The sequence below is a fragment of the Urocitellus parryii genome, chromosome 1 (genome assembly GCF_045843805.1).
Source record: "Urocitellus parryii isolate mUroPar1 chromosome 1, mUroPar1.hap1, whole genome shotgun sequence".
Lineage (NCBI taxonomy): Eukaryota > Metazoa > Chordata > Mammalia > Rodentia > Sciuridae > Urocitellus > Urocitellus parryii.
Window position 1 is genome coordinate 60,899,226 of NC_135531.1, and position 18,656 is coordinate 60,917,881.

The 18,656-nt window shown below is 34.1% G+C and overlaps 1 protein-coding gene and 1 non-coding gene across 6 annotated transcripts in view; one reads left to right on the forward strand and one right to left on the reverse strand.

Moving 5' to 3' along the window:
- The window catches only part of Bdp1 (BDP1 general transcription factor IIIB subunit), a 100,566-nt gene that overhangs the window by 61,550 nt on the left and 20,360 nt on the right, over positions 1-18,656 (reverse strand). For all 5 annotated transcript variants that reach the window (XM_026393231.2, XM_026393232.2, XM_026393234.2 and 2 more), the window contains exons 9-14: positions 17,083-17,226; positions 12,418-12,687; positions 10,140-10,287; positions 4,568-4,723; positions 3,212-3,371; positions 360-451 (exon numbers count right to left, since the gene is read on the reverse strand). In XM_026393231.2, coding sequence (XP_026249016.2) covers positions 360-451; positions 3,212-3,371; positions 4,568-4,723; positions 10,140-10,287; positions 12,418-12,687; positions 17,083-17,226 — 970 coding nt within the window. The remainder of the gene's footprint in view (positions 1-359; positions 452-3,211; positions 3,372-4,567; positions 4,724-10,139; positions 10,288-12,417; positions 12,688-17,082; positions 17,227-18,656) is intronic.
- Positions 11,716-11,823, forward strand: LOC113185984 (U6 spliceosomal RNA). Its single transcript, XR_003301203.1, has one exon. It is a non-coding gene; the product is annotated as a U6 spliceosomal RNA (small nuclear RNA).

The window sequence follows — 18,656 nt, forward strand, 5'->3', positions numbered from 1 at the left end:
AATCTACTGGTTAAAGTCACATTGGAGTGGAGTTGTTATGGTTCTCCACATTAAGTTAAATATTCCCTTCTGAAATCCCTTACTATAAAATTTTCCAGAAGTATTATCTTAACCATTCCTATATTTAACAATACATTGTGAAAATTACAAATGTAATTGCTAATTCAATGGGTCCAAGCCATAATTTGTATTTATGATGTGAAGCATAGAAAACATTATTAAAATGTTTCATCACCACCTACAGTTGAAAATAGACTTAAATTAGATGAAAATACTAATAGAGTTTATCAAGCAGAAAACAAGTGATTAGAATCATTCCTAAAAGTTAACTACTTTTATATTACTTTCTAAGTACTTACTTAGATACAGTTTCAGCTTCTAGGTTCTCTCTTTCTGTATTCTCCATTTCAAAACAGTCACCTGTATTCACTTCATTTTTTTCCATGTGATTCTGTGAATTTAATTTTTACAGTTAATCTACTTATTATTAAAAAGTTCAAACTGTGTTAGAAACAAATGAAAATTAAAACAATGAAATTGCATTTTTTGTATTTACACCAGGAAAGATTTTCTAATAATCCTAAATGCAAATGAGAATATTATAAAACAAATAATCTCATTCATTAATAGCCCTTTTCAATTTGAAGAGTCCTAAAAATGTTCATATTCTTTGACTCAGTAATATCTTGTGAAGACTTTTAAGAAAATAAATGGAAAAATATCTACAAACTAGATTGTTCAATGGAACATTAAATAAAATAGCAAACACTGCAGACAGACAAATTTTCCAAAAATGAGAAAATAATTAAATAAGTTCGGTTACACACCACTGTAAGAGTATCACTAAAAACCATGTTTTCATTTTTGCCTTGTACCGAGGTTTGAACCCAGGGAATATTACCACTGAACCACTTCCCTAGCCCTTTTTTTATTTTTTATTTTGAGATAGGGTCTCCATCAGCTGCTTAGGGAGGCTGTCCTTGAACCTCCAATCCTCCTGCCTCAGCCTCCCAAGTAGCTGAGATTACAGGTGTGTGCCACCATGCCCAGCAAAAACATGTTTTTCAGAAGTTTAATGATATGAAAAAAAAAAAAAACATTTGTGAAATGTTAAAATACCAAAAGATATAAAATTAAACTCATATCACTACTCAATTTTATAAAAGAAAACCTAGGATGATAATTGTGAAAAGACTGGTTGCATCTGGATAATGAAATTACAACTTATTTTTGTTTTGATTTTTAAATCAACCTGTATTTTCCAAATTTTCTAGAATAAAATCCTATTATTAAGATTAGGATAAGATAGCTGTACAAAAAACACACATCTCCCCTCCCCCCACAAAAAAGCTAAGAAAGATACTTCACTTAAGAAAGAAAATAACTAATCAAAACTGATCAATGGCCAGGCATGGTGGCACACACCTACGACCTCAGCTACTTGGGAAGCTAGGTAGAAGGATTACAAGTTTGAAGCCAGCCTGTATAACTTACAAAAAACCTGTCTCAAAATAAAAAGGGCTGGGAATGTAGCTTGGTGGTTCAAGGCCCTGGATTTAATTCCCAGTACTGAAGAAAGAAAGCTGGCCAATGTTTTAAAAAGCGATTTAGCCAAAATTAAATTTTTCTAATATAATTCTCAGACAGAAGGAAACAGGAACATTCACTCAATGCTAACAGCAATGTAAATAGATTCTTTGACAATGCATAAGAACCATAAAAATATTTTAATTTGAACCAATAATATAATCCCCATGACCCATAAAAATATCGTTTCTTTAAGAAAACTCTACTTACGCTGGGTGCAGTAGCACCATGCCTGCAATCCCAGCGGCTCAGAGCTTGAGGCAGGAGGATCACAAGGTAAAAACCAGCCTCAGCAATGGCAAGGCGCTAAGCAACTCAGTGAGACCCTGTCTCTAAATAAAACACAAAATAGGGCTGGGGATGTGGCTCAGTGCTTAAGTGCCCCTGGGTTCAATACCTGGTACCAAAAACAAAAAGGAAGAAGAAGAAGAAAGAAGAAAGAAGGAAGAAGGAAGAAGGAAGAAGAAGAGAAAACCCTACTTACAAAATTGCTTACTTTTATTTTTAAAAATTAAAGTAAAACAAAACAATCATATAATCCATTAGAGAAATGATCAGGTAACTCAATAATGTTAATCCAATGCATTTTTGGTTATTTATTTATTTTTGTGGTACCGGGGATTGAACCTAGGAGCACCTAACCACTGAGGCACATTCCAGCTCTTTTTATATTTTATTTAAAGACAGAGTCTCACTCAGTTGCTTAGAGCCTTGCTCAGTTGCTGAGGCTGGCTTTGAACTCACAATCCTCCAGCCTCAGCCTTCATTGGGATTATAGGAGTGTGCTACCATATTCAGCCCAATACATTATTTCAATCAGACCCAAGAATATATATATGAATAGCTCCAGAGAAAAAATGTTTTAACTATTGTACATATCATGGCTAGGCACTAGAGAAATGTTTTCATACACAGAGAAAGTTCATAAAGTACAAATAGGAATGTGACTGCCTATATTCAGATAAAAGTACTATGGGTATAATGTATAGATGGTTTAAGAAATATTTTTTTTAAAGTTTTTATGTAAGTAAACAAAAGATTTATCATTACTGAGGATGTTTCAAATGATAAGTCCCCTAGCTCTAAAGAAAATATATAAAAGAGGGGTTGGGGTTGTAGCTCAGTGGTGGAGCACTTGCCTAGCATGTGTGAGGCACTGAGTTCAAGTCTCAGCACCACATGTCAATAAATAAAGTTCTATCAACAACTAAAAAGAATTTTTTAAAAAAGAAAATATATCAAAGGGCTGCTGTTGTAGCTCAGTGGTAGTGTGCTTACCTATAAATAAATAAATAAAGCAAGCTCCATCAACAACTAAAAAATATATAATTAAAAAAATATGTAAACTGGAGACTAATAAGATAGAAACAAACCTAACTAATGTTGATGTGTAAGTTATTTTATTGGTTTTAATATCAGTAACAGTCATCTGTAATTACAGGGTGATTTTTTTTTTTTTGTCTTTTTTGGAACTGGGGGTCGAACCCAGGGCTTTGAGAATGCAAGGCAGACACTTTGCCACTGAGCTACATCCCAGCCCACAAGGTGAATATTTTTATTACCAATTTCTTAGGAAAAAATTTTATTTTATAATTTTAATTCCAGTATGTCTCCTATGTCATACCTTCTCGACTGAAGTTTCTGAACATGAACTCTTGCTCTCTGCATCTGTTTTGTTTTGTGAACGAGTTGATTTCTTCCCAACTGCTCTTGATAGATTCGGTTTAGGTTTCTGGAGTCGACCTCTCAAAATTGGTTTTACGTTTTCTGCCGGATCCGTCTCCCTAAAAAAATTACTTAAACTGTAAGCAACACGCAGTTATGTTCAAGTAAAATTCTGAACCAGAAAGAATTTCTTTGAAAGTTTACTTACTATAGAAATGGCAAAGAAAATTGAGAGACTAACTTGTTCTATTAGATGTGACAAACATACTGCTGAGCATCAATAATTAATGCAGGTAGTGGTATTAACATATGAATAAACAGATAAATGAAACAAATTCCAAACACTGATTCTAAAATGTATATTTTAACACATAATAAAGGTAGCATCTCAAAACAGTGAGGAAAAAATGAAATACAAAATACAGTGTTTAAAAAATATACTAGATAAAATTAAATAAATGATGAAAAAACTGAATAACATTGAGGAAAAAAAATAAAACAAGCATCATCTCTTATACTGTGCTGACAATATATGCGAAGTAGATCAAAGATTTAAATTAAACCATAGAAGTAATATGGATGAGTTGCTAAGGCTGACTTTGAACTTGCAATCCTCCTGCCTCAAACTCTGGAGCTAGTAAGATTATAGGCATGTGCCATCACCACGGCCCAGCCATTTCATAGCAGTTAATGTCTGAACCATATGAATGTACCTATTGCATTGTGGTCCATGCCTGTAACACCAGCAATTGGAGATGTTAGGCAGGAAGTTTCCAAGTTTAAAGCTAGTCTGGGAAACTTAGCCAGAGCTTGTCTCAAAATAAAAAGGGTGGAGACTTACCTCAGAAGTAGATTGTCCTGGGTTCAACTTCTGATTTAAAAAACAAAGCTACTATTTTTGAAAAAAATAAAAATAACTCAAACCACTACAAGTAAAATCTCATAGCAAATATTTAATCCTCTGAACTATTTTAGAAGTTCACTGCTAAATTACCACCTTGCTGAAAGCTCACACATCAAATATGAAAATTTGTATAATGGAATGTAAAGTAAAAAACCCTGATATAGCACTAACAAGACCACAGTTAAATTATAAAATAAATGGTCTATGTTAATGATCCCTTGTAATTCCTAAATAAAATGATGCTATAATTTAAGAATGCTATTAAGGGTTGGGGGTTGGCTCAATAGTAGAGCTTTGCCTAGCACTTGTAAGCCCTGGATTCAATTACTAAGACAGGAAAAAAAATTTTAAAACTTGAGAACCTTATTAAAATATGAAGAAAAGAAAAATCCTATCATATAAAATACTTACAGTGATTTATTCTTCAGGTCAACATTTCTTTCTCCTGTACTACTCTCAGCATTATTCACCTCACATGATGTTCTAATTCCAACTTCTGATGGAGGCAAATCTGAAGTGCTTAATTCTGAAAACTCAGTTGCTACTGGCATGGTATCTTGTTGATTACTAAGGAAATGAAGACACATTAGCAAAAAAAAAAAAAAAAAAAAAATTCTAGTAATACATTATTTCATACTATTTAAAAATTTTTTAATAGATAACACCAATACTTTGGGAAATTATCCCTCATTATGGAATAAGCACAAGCTATGCTGGCTTTTCTATGATACTTCTTGAATAATGTTATAAAGACCTGTACCTTCAGAGAAAGTAACCACCACATACCACCAATAGGCTTGGGAGAACTCAAGAAGTGTCAAAATCAAAAACTATAATTCAAAGGGATTCACAAATCAAATGTGTGTGTAAAATTATAATGATATTTAGGAATTAGTTTTCATTAAAATTTTATATAGGCAGTCCTTGCTTTGCATGGTACTGTTAACCAAAAGTCATATAAAAGGAGGACACAGTTTCCATAAGCACAAATTGCAGTTAACACTACTATGGAAAGCAAAGATTATTTTTTATTATGAAATATATCAACTAACAATAATATAACTGATAGTCACATATTACCTAGCACTGTTTCAACACATATTTAGTCTTTTTATTTATTTTTTTGCTTATTTTTTCTACTAGATGTTTCTCTTTTCCTGATGTATTATTAAGAGTTCATTAAGGGTTCTCTAAAGGGGCTGAGGCTGTGGCTCAGTGGTAGAGCACTTGCCTAGCATGTGCGAGGTGCTGCGTTTGATCCTCAGCACCACATAAAAATAAATATTTTTATCTAAAATAAAAGTATAAAAAAATCACATCAATCTTTAAAAAAAATAAATAAGAGTTCTCTATATATTTTTATTGGCCAGTTATTATACCTAAACATCCCAATCAATAGCTTGCCTTTTACTTTACTTATGGAGTCTTTGTTAATAGAAGTTATTCTTTCCCAAGTGTTAAGGAATCCTTAACATCGCAAAGATATTTCCCACATTTCTTCTAAAACCTTTAAAGATATTTTCTTATATGTGTAGTCCTTAACTCATCAGGAAGTTAAAATCTGACAGGGCAAAATAGGGATATAATATTATCTTTTTCATATCTCAGCACCACCTAATGAATAGTTAGTTTAATCTTTGCCCACTCATTTCTAAAGCAACCTCTGCCATAAAAGATTCCCAAATGTCTTTTCCTACATTAGACATTCAGTTCCACTGAGTAAATCTGTCTATGCCTGTTATTAGTATCACAGTGCTTTACTCTAGCTTTAGAATAAGCCTTAATATATTCCCTCTCCACAGCTGTTTTTCAAAACTTTCTTTACCATTCATAACTCATAGCTTTTGCAGACAATTTTTCAATCAATTTACTGTTTTCCAAAACTTGTTGGGATTTTAACAGTTATTACAAGATTGTTGTTTTGTTCTATAACAGAATAAGTCATAGGTATGGTTTTGTGCATAATTTCTGAAATTAGTTTTATCTTTGAAGTCACACTTTAAATTATAAACTGAGAGCTAGGGGTATAGCTCACTGGTAAAGTGCTTTCTTAGCATATTCGAAACCTAGGGTTCAATCCCCAATACCTCAAAAAAAAAAAAAATGAGGTATAAACTGTCAACCAACAACAAACAACTGAGAAATAGTGTATGATTACACTGAAATGTAGTGTAGAAGTTTCTAGAACAGGTAGATTCATAAAGAGGAAAAGCAGATTAGAGATTACTAGGGTTTAGGGTAGATGGAAATTACTGCACAACTTAGAATTTTGGTTTGAAAATACAAAAAGGTTTTAGAAATGGTGATTGGTACACAAAAATGTAAGTGTAATTAATGCTACTGAACTATATGTTTAAAAATGGGTTCACACAGCCAGGAAAAGTAGTGTGGGAAAATATCTTTGTGATGTTAAGGGTTTCTTAACACTTGGAAAAAAATAACTTCTGTTAACAAAGACTCTATAAGTAAAGTAAAAGGCAAGCTATTGACTGGGAGGTTTAAGTATAATAGCTGGCAAAAAAAAATATATATAGAGAGAGAGGGAGAACTCTTAATGATAATCCCAGGGGCTTGGGAGGCTGAGGCAGGAGGATCATGAATTCAAAGCCAGTCTCAGCAACTTAGCAAGGCCCTAAGCAATTCAGTGAGACCCTGTCTCTAAATAAAATATAAAAAAGGACTGGGGATATGCCTCAATGATTAAATGCCCTGGGTTCAATCCTGGTACAACAACAAAAAAAGGTTAATATATCTAATATATACACACACACATATACATACACACACATATATACATATATACATATTATATATATATAAATAAATTAGTATATACATATGTGTGTATATATATTTTTAAACCACAGCAGAGAAAAAGATAATAACTAAGAATATGAAAAGAACTCAAATCACAATTCCAAAAAGATCAGAGAATCCAAGCAGAATACATTTTTTAAAAAAGAAATCTTGAAAAAGAACAAAGCTAAAAATAATCAAATTTTAAAATGGGCAAAGAATTTAACAGACATTTATCCAAAGAAGAACACCAATAGCTAAAAGGTATATGAAAAGGGGTACAATATTACTAATCATCAGAAAAATGAAAATCAAAACAAGGTATCACTGGCTACCTGTTAGGACGCTATTTACAAAAAAAACTCAATAAAAGATTTTAAAAAAATAGTCACAGGATATATAAAAATGAACCCTTAATAATAAAAGTGTTGGTAGGAACATAAACTGGAATACCAGGTACTGGAAACAGTATGGAGAGTTCTTCAAAACACTAAAATTAATCAGGCTCAATGGCACATGCCTATAATCCCAGTGACTCAGGAGGTTGAGACAGGAGGTTCACAAGTTTGAGGCCAGGCCCAGAAACTTAGCAAACCCCTAAGTAACTTAGCAAGACATTGTCTCAAAATACAAAACCAAAAAGGGCTAGGGATGTGGCTCAGTGTTTAAGCATCCCTGAGACCAATAAAAAAAAAAAAAAAAAAAAAAAAGGAGAATTACCATATGATCCATCAATCCCAGTTCTGGAGTTCTTTTAATTAAATCAGGATCTCAAAAAAAAAAAAGACAAACTTTTTTGCACTTTTATTTTCACTGCATAACTCACTAGTTAAGAGATGGAAACAACCCAAAATATTTATTAACTAATAAGTGGATAAAGAAAATGTTGGTACATACATACAACTGAATATTATTCAGGCATAAAAAGAAAATTCTGCCATATGCACAACACAGATAAACCTTGAAAACTAAGTAAAGTAAGCTTGTAAACTAAGTGAAATAAGGCAATCATAGAAGTTAAAATCACACCATAATTCCACTTTTATTAGGTCTCTAAAGCAATCAAACTCATGGAAACAAAATAGATTGGTGGTTGCCCAAGGCTGGGATGAGGAGAAAACAGGGAGTTGCCATCCAATGAATCGAGTTTCAAGAATGCAAGATGAAAAAAATGTCATAAGTCTGCTATACTATACTGTTCTTATAATTAACAGTACTGCATTATACACTTAAAAATTTCTTAAGAGGGGCAAGGGATGTAACTTAGTGGTAACAGCACTTGCCCAGACTGTACAAGGCTGTAGGTTTGACACCCACCCCCTCAAAAATAAACTACATTTTAGAACACACAAGATAGGAAACATCACATTCAGTCTGATGAAACTAAAGAGAAAATCTTCTACCAATGCCAATGATCTGTATCCCCAGTCCCAAAAAGAAAATCTTTATAGAAAACAATAAGAGAGCGTAGGGCCCTGGGTTTGATCCCCAGCGTGTACACACACACACACACACACACACACACACACACACACACACACACGTATAAACCCATGCAGACACTAACCAAAAGAAGGCAAAAGTATTGTCAGAAAAAAGATCTGAATCAGCCGATACCAGGCACAGTGCTGCATGCCTATAATTCACTACTCTTGAGGCTGAGGAAGGAGGATCACAAGTTCAAAGTTAACTTTGGCAACTTCATATGAGCATGTCTCAAAATGTTTAAAAAATTAAATAAAAAGAGCTGAGGTGGGCTGGGGTTGTGGCTCAGTGGTACAGCGCTCGACTAGCATGTGTGACACCCTGGGTTAGATCCTCAACACCACGTAAGATAAATAATCAAAGGTATTGTGTCCATGTACAATTGAAAAAAAAATAAGAAAAAAGAAAAGGACAAGGGGAGGGAGGAGAAGGGAGGAGGAAAGAAGGTAGGAATGATGGTATAATGACTTAGACATCATTACCCTAAGTACATGTAGGTAGACACAAATGGTGTGAAAACACTTTGTGTATAATCAGTGACTTGAAAAATTGTGCTCTATATGTGTAATATGAAATGAATTGCATTCTGCCATTGTGTGTAACAAATTAGAATAAATGATTTCATAAAAAGAAAAAAAAAATGGGCCGGGGATGTGGCTCAAGTGGTAGCTTGCTTGCCTGGCATGCGCAGGGTGCTGGGTTCAATCCTCAGCACCACATAAAAATAAAATAAAGATGTTGTGTCCACCAAGAACTAAAATATAAATATTAAAAAAAAATCCTCTCTCTCTCTCTTTAAAAAAAAAGAAAGAAAGAAAGAAAAGGAAAAAAAAAAGGGAGTGGGGAAGGTACATTGATGACTTAATAGCTTTTTCTTCCTAGGTACACTCATTTAGAATGAAAGTGTTTATTTAGAAACCCATTTCATTCTAAGTAAATGTCTTTAACCTAGGAAAATAAAACAGCAACTTCTGGCTACCTCCTGGGGAAAAAAAAAAAGTCGGGGAGGCTGGAGGTGTAGTTCAGTGGTAGAATATCCCTTAGTTCAATCCCCTAGTACTGAAAAAGAGAGAGGAAAGGGGGGCGGGGCAGCAGAAGACAGTATATAATAAGAGATTTCAGCAAGATGATACAGTATTTATGCAACTAACAACAAAGCTTCAAATAAATGACATAAAAACAAACAGAACTATGCTGGGTACACTGGCACACATCTGTAATCGAAGCAACTTGGGAAGCTGAGGGAGGACTGTAATTTGAGAACAGCCTCAGAATCTTTCTCAGACCAGCCAGACCCTGTGTGAAAATCCGATAAAAAGTGGGGCTGGGGATATGGCTCAAGCGGTAGTGTGCTAGCCTGGCATGCGCGGGGCGCTGGGTTCAATCCTCAGCACCACATAAAAATAAAATAAAGATGTTGTGTCCACCGAAAACTAAAAGAAAAAATTATCTCTCTCTCTCTAAAAATCAATCAATCAATCAGATAAAAAGGGCTGGGGATATAGTTCACACAGTTCACTGGTAGAGTGCCTCCAGATTCAATTCCCAATACCATTTTAATTAATAAATAAATGAATGAATGAATGAATGAATGAATGAATGAATGAAAAAGAGAAATACAAATCTCCAATTACAGTTAGAGAATTCAACACTACTCTCTCATCAAAAGATGAGATAAAGCCAGTGACGATATAGAAAATACCTTTCTGAAAGGACAGGGTCAGCTCTCTTCTCAACTTTTTCACCAGACGCTAAACTCACAATGTCATCTCTGTTCTGTGCACAGGGAAGCTTCTGTTCCTTATTGCTTTCACCTTCATTTACTTCAGGCCTTGAAGATGGACTTTTATCTATGAATATAAAGTGCATGATATTCTAAAAAAATTACAGCAAAAACACAAACACCTTCTTTCATATATATATATATAAATATTAATATACAGAGGTATTAATATACATACATATATATTTTAGTTATAGGTAGACACAATAATACCTTTATTTTATTTTTATGTGGTGCTGAGGATAGAACTCAGTGCTTCATGCATGATAGGTAAGCATTCCACCACTGAGCCATAACGCCAGCCCAAACACCTTCCTTTTTAAAACTACAAAAATATTTACATGTAAGACTCTTTTTTACCCATAAAACAATTCAATCAACATTCAACTTCTTATTTGTAAGACACGATCTTATTTTAGAACATAATGAAAATTTAATCCACTTACAATGGTTTGTGTTTTGAATATCAGCCCAAGTTCCTGGGAAGTTTGTAGCATTTTCCCTTATCTTTCTGGGAATTTTTTTTTTTTTTGTACCAGGGCCTAAACCCAGGACCTCTTAACCACTGAGCCATATTTCCAGCCAATTTTATATATATATATATATATTTTTTTTTTTTTTGAGACACAAAATCAGATAAAAAGGACTGCGTTTCAAGTATCTTATGGCCTTGTCAAATTGCTGCTGCTGGCCTTAAACCTGGGATCTTCCTACCTCAGCCTCTGGCCTTAAACCTGGGATCTTCCTACCTCAGCCTCCTGAGTTACTGGGATTACAGGCATACACCACTATACCCAGCATCTTTCTTAAATTTTAAGTGGTTAGTGACTTGCTTTATTATGTCTTGTTGGGAAGCTAAAAGTGGACTTGGTTGTTCTTTTGTTCCTTCAGAAGTGTAATAATTAATAATAAGGTAACAGCTACCATTTACTTACTAAAAAGCAAGAACGCAAGTCTATCAGATGTATTATCTCACTGAATACTCAAAAATCCTATTAAAAGGTATCATTGTTGAACTGAGTTCAGATATATTAATGATAGTCCAATGTCAAGAGCTAAAATAAAAATACAAGAATTAGCATTAAAAAACAGTCTGTTTAACTTCTAAAATCTGATTTCTTAATCAGTAATCTTTCCTGCTTTATAAGCAATGTCTCTTGTAACATCAACAAAAAAGCATAATGTTGTTAGGCTTATAAAATCATACTACTTTAACTACCAGAATTAATTTATTAAAATCATATTAGTGAAGATGAACTGCATGATATTTAAATTCTATAAAACGTTGTTCTGGTCTGCTACAACTTTTTCTTCCTGTCTTTACTTGATTATGTGCTTTTATTTTTTCATGTTGGGGATTAAACCCAGAGCCTCCAGATGCTAAGCACAATCTCCTGAGTCTCTGGATTACAGGTATGTGCCACCATGCCTGACTGCTTTTCTCTTTTTTTTTTTTTAAACAATAAATTTTTTTCATTTAATTAAAAATAAAAGGGTGCTTGCTTTGATAGCACATATACTAAAAACAGGAACAATATAAAGAATATTATCATCATCCCTACACATGAATGACATGCAAATTTGTAAAGCATTCTGTATTTGAAAAATAAATTTTAAAAGATAAAAATGCTTAACACAGGGGCTGGGGTTGTGGCTTAGCAATAGAGCACTCAAAAAAAAATATATATATATATTACAAAAGGCTGGGGGCTGGAGTTGTAGCTCAGTGGCAAGAGTGCTTACCTTGTATGTGTGAGGCCCTGGGTTCCATCCTCAGCACCACATAAAAATAAATAAATAAAAATGAAGATATTGTGTTCATCTACAACTTAAAAAAAAATACCTAACACAGTACTATCAGTACAGATCAGTTAACAAACCAGGTACAATAGCATATACCTACAATCCCAGCAATTAGGGAGGCTGAAGAAGAAGAATTATGAATTCAAGGCTAATCTCAGCAACTTAGTGAGGCCCTAGGACACTTAGTGAGACCCTGTCTCAATAAGAGAGACTAAGGACATGGGTCAGTGATAAAGGGCCTCTGGCTTCAATTCCCAGTACCAAATAAATACATACATACATACACACATAAATAGCATTGTTCAATCTATCCAAAAGAAAAGTACTTGTTATATACCACATTATTGTACATCTTAAAGTAATATAAGGCTATTAAAATGCATAAGAAACTTACTCTTGTGTTTTTCTTCTTTAAAAGGGACTGAATGAACACTGACATTTCCTAAAAGAGTTTTTACTTCCTGTTCATTAGCATCATCTTGATTCTTCCTTCTCTTTTTCTTTTCATTTCGGTCTTGTTCTAATACAACTTGTTCTAAATCTTGTCCTGATAAAGTCAGAGACTCTTCTTCAACTGTCTGAGCATCCTCCTGAGTATCTGAAATTTTAGTACTCCCAGACTCATCGGGATCATCATTTACTCCTTCACTAATAACTTTTCTCACTGAAAATAAGTGAAACAGTGATAAATATATAAACAACCTACAAAAAAAATATTAAAGGTAGAGAAAATAAATACTCAAGGATATCCTCTATAATACTATTTATGAACAAAACATTGAACAAAACTAAAATATTCAAAAGGGAATAATCAATAAGTTACAATACATTCATGATTTAAAAATCCATGCAGAGATGGGCTGGGGGCATAGTTCAGTAAAAGAACACAGGTAGAATACGGCCAGACATGGTGGCAGATACCTGTAGTCCAAGCAATAGGGAAAGCTGAAGCAGGAAGATCCCAAGTTTGAGAATAATCTCAGTAATTTAGTAAGACCCGGTTCCCAAAATTAAAAATAAAAAAGGCTAGGAATGCAGTTCAGTGGTATAGTACCACTGGATTCAATCCCCACTACCAAAAAAAAAAAAAATCCATGTAGAATGTAGCTCAATGATAAAGTACATACTCAGCATGCACAAGGCCCTGGGTTCAAACCCTAGCACCACATAAACACGAAATAATCCACAAAAGCAATAACAAGATGGGTTCATATACAGTAAAGTGAAAGATTTCAAAACATACTGTTGTATTTAAAAAAAAACAAATGACAGAAATATGTGTATATTTCTAATTCCATTTTTATTAATAAAAATACATCTTTAGATAAGCACATACATATGAACAGAAAAATGTTTATAACAGGTGGGAGAGAGTGTTAAAAATTTAAAATTCAGCGAGGTAGGCTGGTGCACACCTGTAATCCTAGTGGCTTAGGAAGCTGAGACAGGAAGATCACAAGTTCAAAGCCAGCCTCAGCAGTGGCAGGGCACTAAGCAACTCAGTGAGACCCTGTCTCTAAATAAAATACAAAATGGAGCAGGGGATGTGGCTCAGTGGTTGAGTGCCCCTTAGTTCAATCCCCCTAGTTCAATCAAACTCTACCACTCAACTACATTCCTAGCCTTTTTTATTTTTAATTTTGGGACAGGGTCTTGCTAAATTGCTGAGATAATTCTCAAACTTGGGAGCCTCCTGCTTTAGCCTTACATATTGCTTGGACTACAGGTCCAAGTGTGCCACCATGCCTGGAAAAATCTATATGGATTTTTCTTTTGAAGGGGGGAGTATTTTTTGCTTTTGTAATGCTAGGGATTGAACTAGAATCTTGCCCATGGTAGTAGGCAGGTGTTTTAAATTAAAAAAGAATTTAATCTTCACTCATTTGTGCTTTTTTCATATTTTTTATTAGTGTATTGATTGTATAGAATGGTTGAATTTGTTGTTACATATTCATACACACAAAATAAAAATATAATTTGGCCAATATCATTACCCAGTATTTTCTCTTTCCCTCCTCCCCTCCCTCTTCCAGATCGCTTTCCTATACTCTATAGCTGATATTACTTTGATTTTTGTGAGACCAATCCTCCACATATTTTTTCCTTTTTCTCTGTTTTTCAACAAACAACAACAAATATGTGTGCATATGTGTGTGTGTCTGTGTGTAAATAACACAAGGTCCCCCACATGCACACCTTTTATTTATTTATTTATTTTTTTGAGATTAGGGTCTTTTAAAGTTGCTTAGGGCCTTACTAAGTTGCTAAAACTGGCTTTGAACTTGCAATCCTCCTGCCTCAGTCTCCCAAGCCATTGGGATATAGGAGTGTGCCACTACCCCCAATTCAAAGAAAAATATTTTTAACAAATATTTGAAAATAATTGCTAGTACCCTACCTACTAGTAATTTTATGCAGTAGACATATTAATAGTCAACTGCATAAAATATGTGAAAACATGAATTATTTAATTATTTCAAAAGATTAAAATGAAAAAAATAATAGAGATCACCATGAAAATAGTATGTTTGGTTTAAATATCCTCAAAAAACTCAAGTTGAAATTTAATTGTCACTGTAACAATTCATGAGTTGGCATCTTTATGAGGTGATTAGACCAAGAGTGCTGTCCTCACAGAAAAATTAATAACCAGTATTGAGAGGAGCCAAGTTCATTCCCCTCTTGCTTTCTCTCTTTGACCTTCTACCATGTGATGAAGGAGCAAGAAGGCCCTTGCCAGATGACAGGTGCCTTAATCTTGAGCTTCTCAGCCTCTTGAGCTATGAGAAATATATTTCGGTTCTCTATGAATTACTCAGACTCAGGTATTCTGTTACAGCAGCACAAAACAGATACCCAAACCAAGAGCAAATTTAACTTCAAAACCATGGTTGATCAGATATTTTCTTTAAAAATATCCAATCCCAAAATATAATAAAGTTCAATTTCATACACTTACATTTTTAAAAAAGTGAAAATAAAACAGGCATGGTGGTGTATGCCTATAATCCCACAGACTCGGAAGGCTGAGGCAGAATAATTGCAAATTCAAAGCCAGCTTCAACAACTTAGCAAGGCCCTAAGCAATTTAGCAAGACACTGTCTAAAAAAAAAAAAAGAAAAAGAAAAGAAAAAGAGTGGGAGAGGGGCTGGGGATATGGCTCAAGTGGCAGTGTGCTCACCTAGCATGTGTGAGGCACTGGGTTCGATTCTCAGCACCACATTAAAATAAAATAAAGATATTGTGTCCACCTGAAACTAAAAAATAAATATTTAAAGAAAAAAAAAAGAGTGGGAGATATGGCTCAGTGGTAAAGCGCCTCTGGGTTAATTCTCTGGTACCAAAAAAAAAAAAAAGAAAAAAACCCAGACTGTAAAAAAGAAAAAAAAAGTGAAAAGAAGATTTCAAAATTGAGAAAAAACACTTGATTGATTCACTTGATTTATTCAGTCAAAATAACCACAAATTTTTAAATTTTGAGTTATAATAATGTATCTTTAAAATTCTTACATTAAATAAGATATAGTGAGTTATGCGTGCTATTTACATGAAAATCAAAGAAGAATTAATACATCTTAATCTCCTAAAGCTAAATATAGTAAGTTTAAAAACATTTCTTTGGCTAATAAATGAAATATGAGCTGGGCACAGTGGCATACACCTGTAACCCCAGCTACTTAGGAGACTGAGGCAGGAGGAGATCACAAATTCAAAGGTCAGCCTGGGAAACTAAGCAAGACCCTGTCTCAAAATAAACTTAAAAAAAAAAAAAAAAAAGTCTTGAGGGTATGCCTCAGTGGTAGAGCACTTGCCTAGCATGCACAAGACCTTACATTCAACCTTAGTGCTACCAGAAGAATAAAGTAACTTCAGTTATCAAAGATAGAGGTACCATACTCTAGAAAAAGAAACTGTAGATTGGCTTTGTACAGAGAAGAGTTAATACAACAGGTTTCACTGTCATCTTCTGAAAGGTCTGCTTAGGAGTTGGCTATTGGGCCATGTCCAGGACGATGGTTTGGGGAAGGTTTCTATTACTCTAACTGATAAGAGTGGCTTGCTGTGCCTAAACTGTTTGTACAAATAATATGGTTTATGATGAACTCTCTTCCTTTTGGTAGTCTGGAATTTTGGTATATGTCAGACATAGGGTGCTGAAAACTGTTTGTCCTCATAACCAATAACAAAATGTGGTGGTGGTCTTGCAGACCTCCACCACAGGCTCTCACAATTCTACCTTGAATCCTACCTCTGCCCCATCTTAAATTCTGAAAGCATAGGAAAAAGTTATGTAGGATCTTTGGAGCTGTTTTTCAGTGATTAAAACAATGGAAAGGGGCCTGGGATGTGTTTCAAGCTTTTTTAAATTATGTGATTATCGCTGAACATCATTCTTAAGAGTCCAGAGTTGAAAGGTTTAATAAAATAAAAGCCTAAAAATAGAAATACCCACACAAATGCAATTTTCTTCCTGGTACAAGTCACTGTCAACCTTCAGAAATTAAACTATGCTCAAAGAATACAAGATAGTCACAACCCCCAAAATATTAGAGTTCTACCTTTTTTATATATATATATATATATTTTTAGTTGTCAATTAACCTTTATTTATTTATTTATTTATGGTGCTAAGGAGCAAACCCAGGGCCTCACACATTCCAGGCAAATGCTCTACACTGAGACACAACCCCAGCCCTGAGTTCCACCTTTTAAATATCATAATTTTATAACATATTTGTTTTGCAGAACAATAATAATAAATAACCAAACACAGAACATGACACTTAAAAATCTCTGATGCTCTTTGATTAACCAGAAAAATTTGTTAACTGCCAGAATGATGTCAAATAGCCCAATCATGACAATTATAAAATTTTATAAGGAACTGCTGTTTTGACCCACTCAACTGGCTGAGTAAAGAAAAACTAAGTCTGTCCAACTGGATTCCCTCATGATCTCAACTACCTGAGCTATACCTAAATTCTCAATTCCTGAGAGACAATATTGAAAGTTCATTATTAATAAGTAAAACTGAACACTTTCTTATAAAGTTAATACCTTTTACATTTTTCCGTGGTTTGGAGGATTTCTTCTCCTTTAAATTCTGACTTTTACTGGATTTTTGTTTTCTTTTCTCTTCCTCAGCAAGAACTTTCTGAAGCAAATGAGCAAAAAAATCGAAGTCAAAAGGACGCTTTTCCTCTGTTTAAAAAAAAAAAAAAATGGAAAAGAACTTTCAAGTATTTATTTTTAAAAAAAAAGAAGAAGAATTTCTGGTTTTTAAAATAGCACATTAGCAAAAGCAAGTTTATTTACCAGAAAAATAATGGATAAACAAGTACATAACAGACCATGTAGAAAGGAAAAACTATTAGTTTAAAAATTTAAAAAAAGAATTAGTAATATAAGCAACAAAATGAGTTAATTTCAAAAACAGGGAGTAAAAGAAACCAAGCACAAAACAGTACATACTGTAGGATTCCATGAATAAAATATTCTGGAACATTCTAAACTAACCCATGGTGATTCAAATGAAGAGTGGTTACTTGTGGTCAAGGACAGAATTCAATTGATTGAAAGGGAACCAACTGACCTTGTTAAGCAATAAAAAGTTCCATCTTAAAAAAAAAAAAAAAGGTCCATACATGTTTGGGATGGTGATTACATACATATTATTTGTCAAAATTTGGACTACACTTTTAACTATGTGTAAACATGTCTGGTTCTTCTTTTTTTGGACAGCAGAAACTGAACCCAGTAGCATCTAACCACTGAGCCACATCCCAGTTCTTTTATTGTTAATTTTGAGACAGGTCTCACTAAGTGGCTTAGAGCCTTGCTCAGTTGCTGAGACTGGACTCAAACTTGCCATCCTCCTGCCTCAGCCCCCCTTCATTCGCCGCCCCAGCCACTGGAATTACAGGCATGTGCCACCATGCCCAGCTATAAATTGACATTTTTGGGGGGACGGGGAGGATAACCAGGGATTGAACTCAGGGGCACTCAACCAATGAGTCACATCCCCTGCCCTATTTTGAATTTTTTTAATTTAGAGACAGGGTCTCACTGAGTTGCTTAGCACCTTGCTTTTGCTGAGGCTGGCTTTAAACTCACAATCTTCCTGCCTCAGATTCCCAAACCTCTGGGATTACAGGCTTGTGCCAACAACCCAGCTATAAATTGATTTTTAATTTTTTAATTTGTTTTAATTAATTATACATGACATTAGAATGTATTTATGCACTTGGATTTATCATACATAGATGGGATATGATTTCTCATTTTTCTGAGTGTACACGTTGCAGAATCATATTGGTTGCAGTCACATATATACATACAGTAATAATATCTATTTCATTCTACTATTTTTCCTATCCTCACATCCTCTCCTCTCCCCTCCCATCACTTCCCTTTACTTAATCTAAGGTAATACTATTCTTCCTTAGTGTCCCCACCCTATTGTGAATTAGCATCTGCATATTAGAGAAAACATTCAGCCTTTCGTTTTGTGAGATTGGCTTATTTCATTTAGCATGATATTCTCCAAATCTAACCATTTACTGGCAAATGCCATAATTTCACTCTTCTTTAAAGCTGAGTAATATTCTATTGAGTATATACACCACATTTTC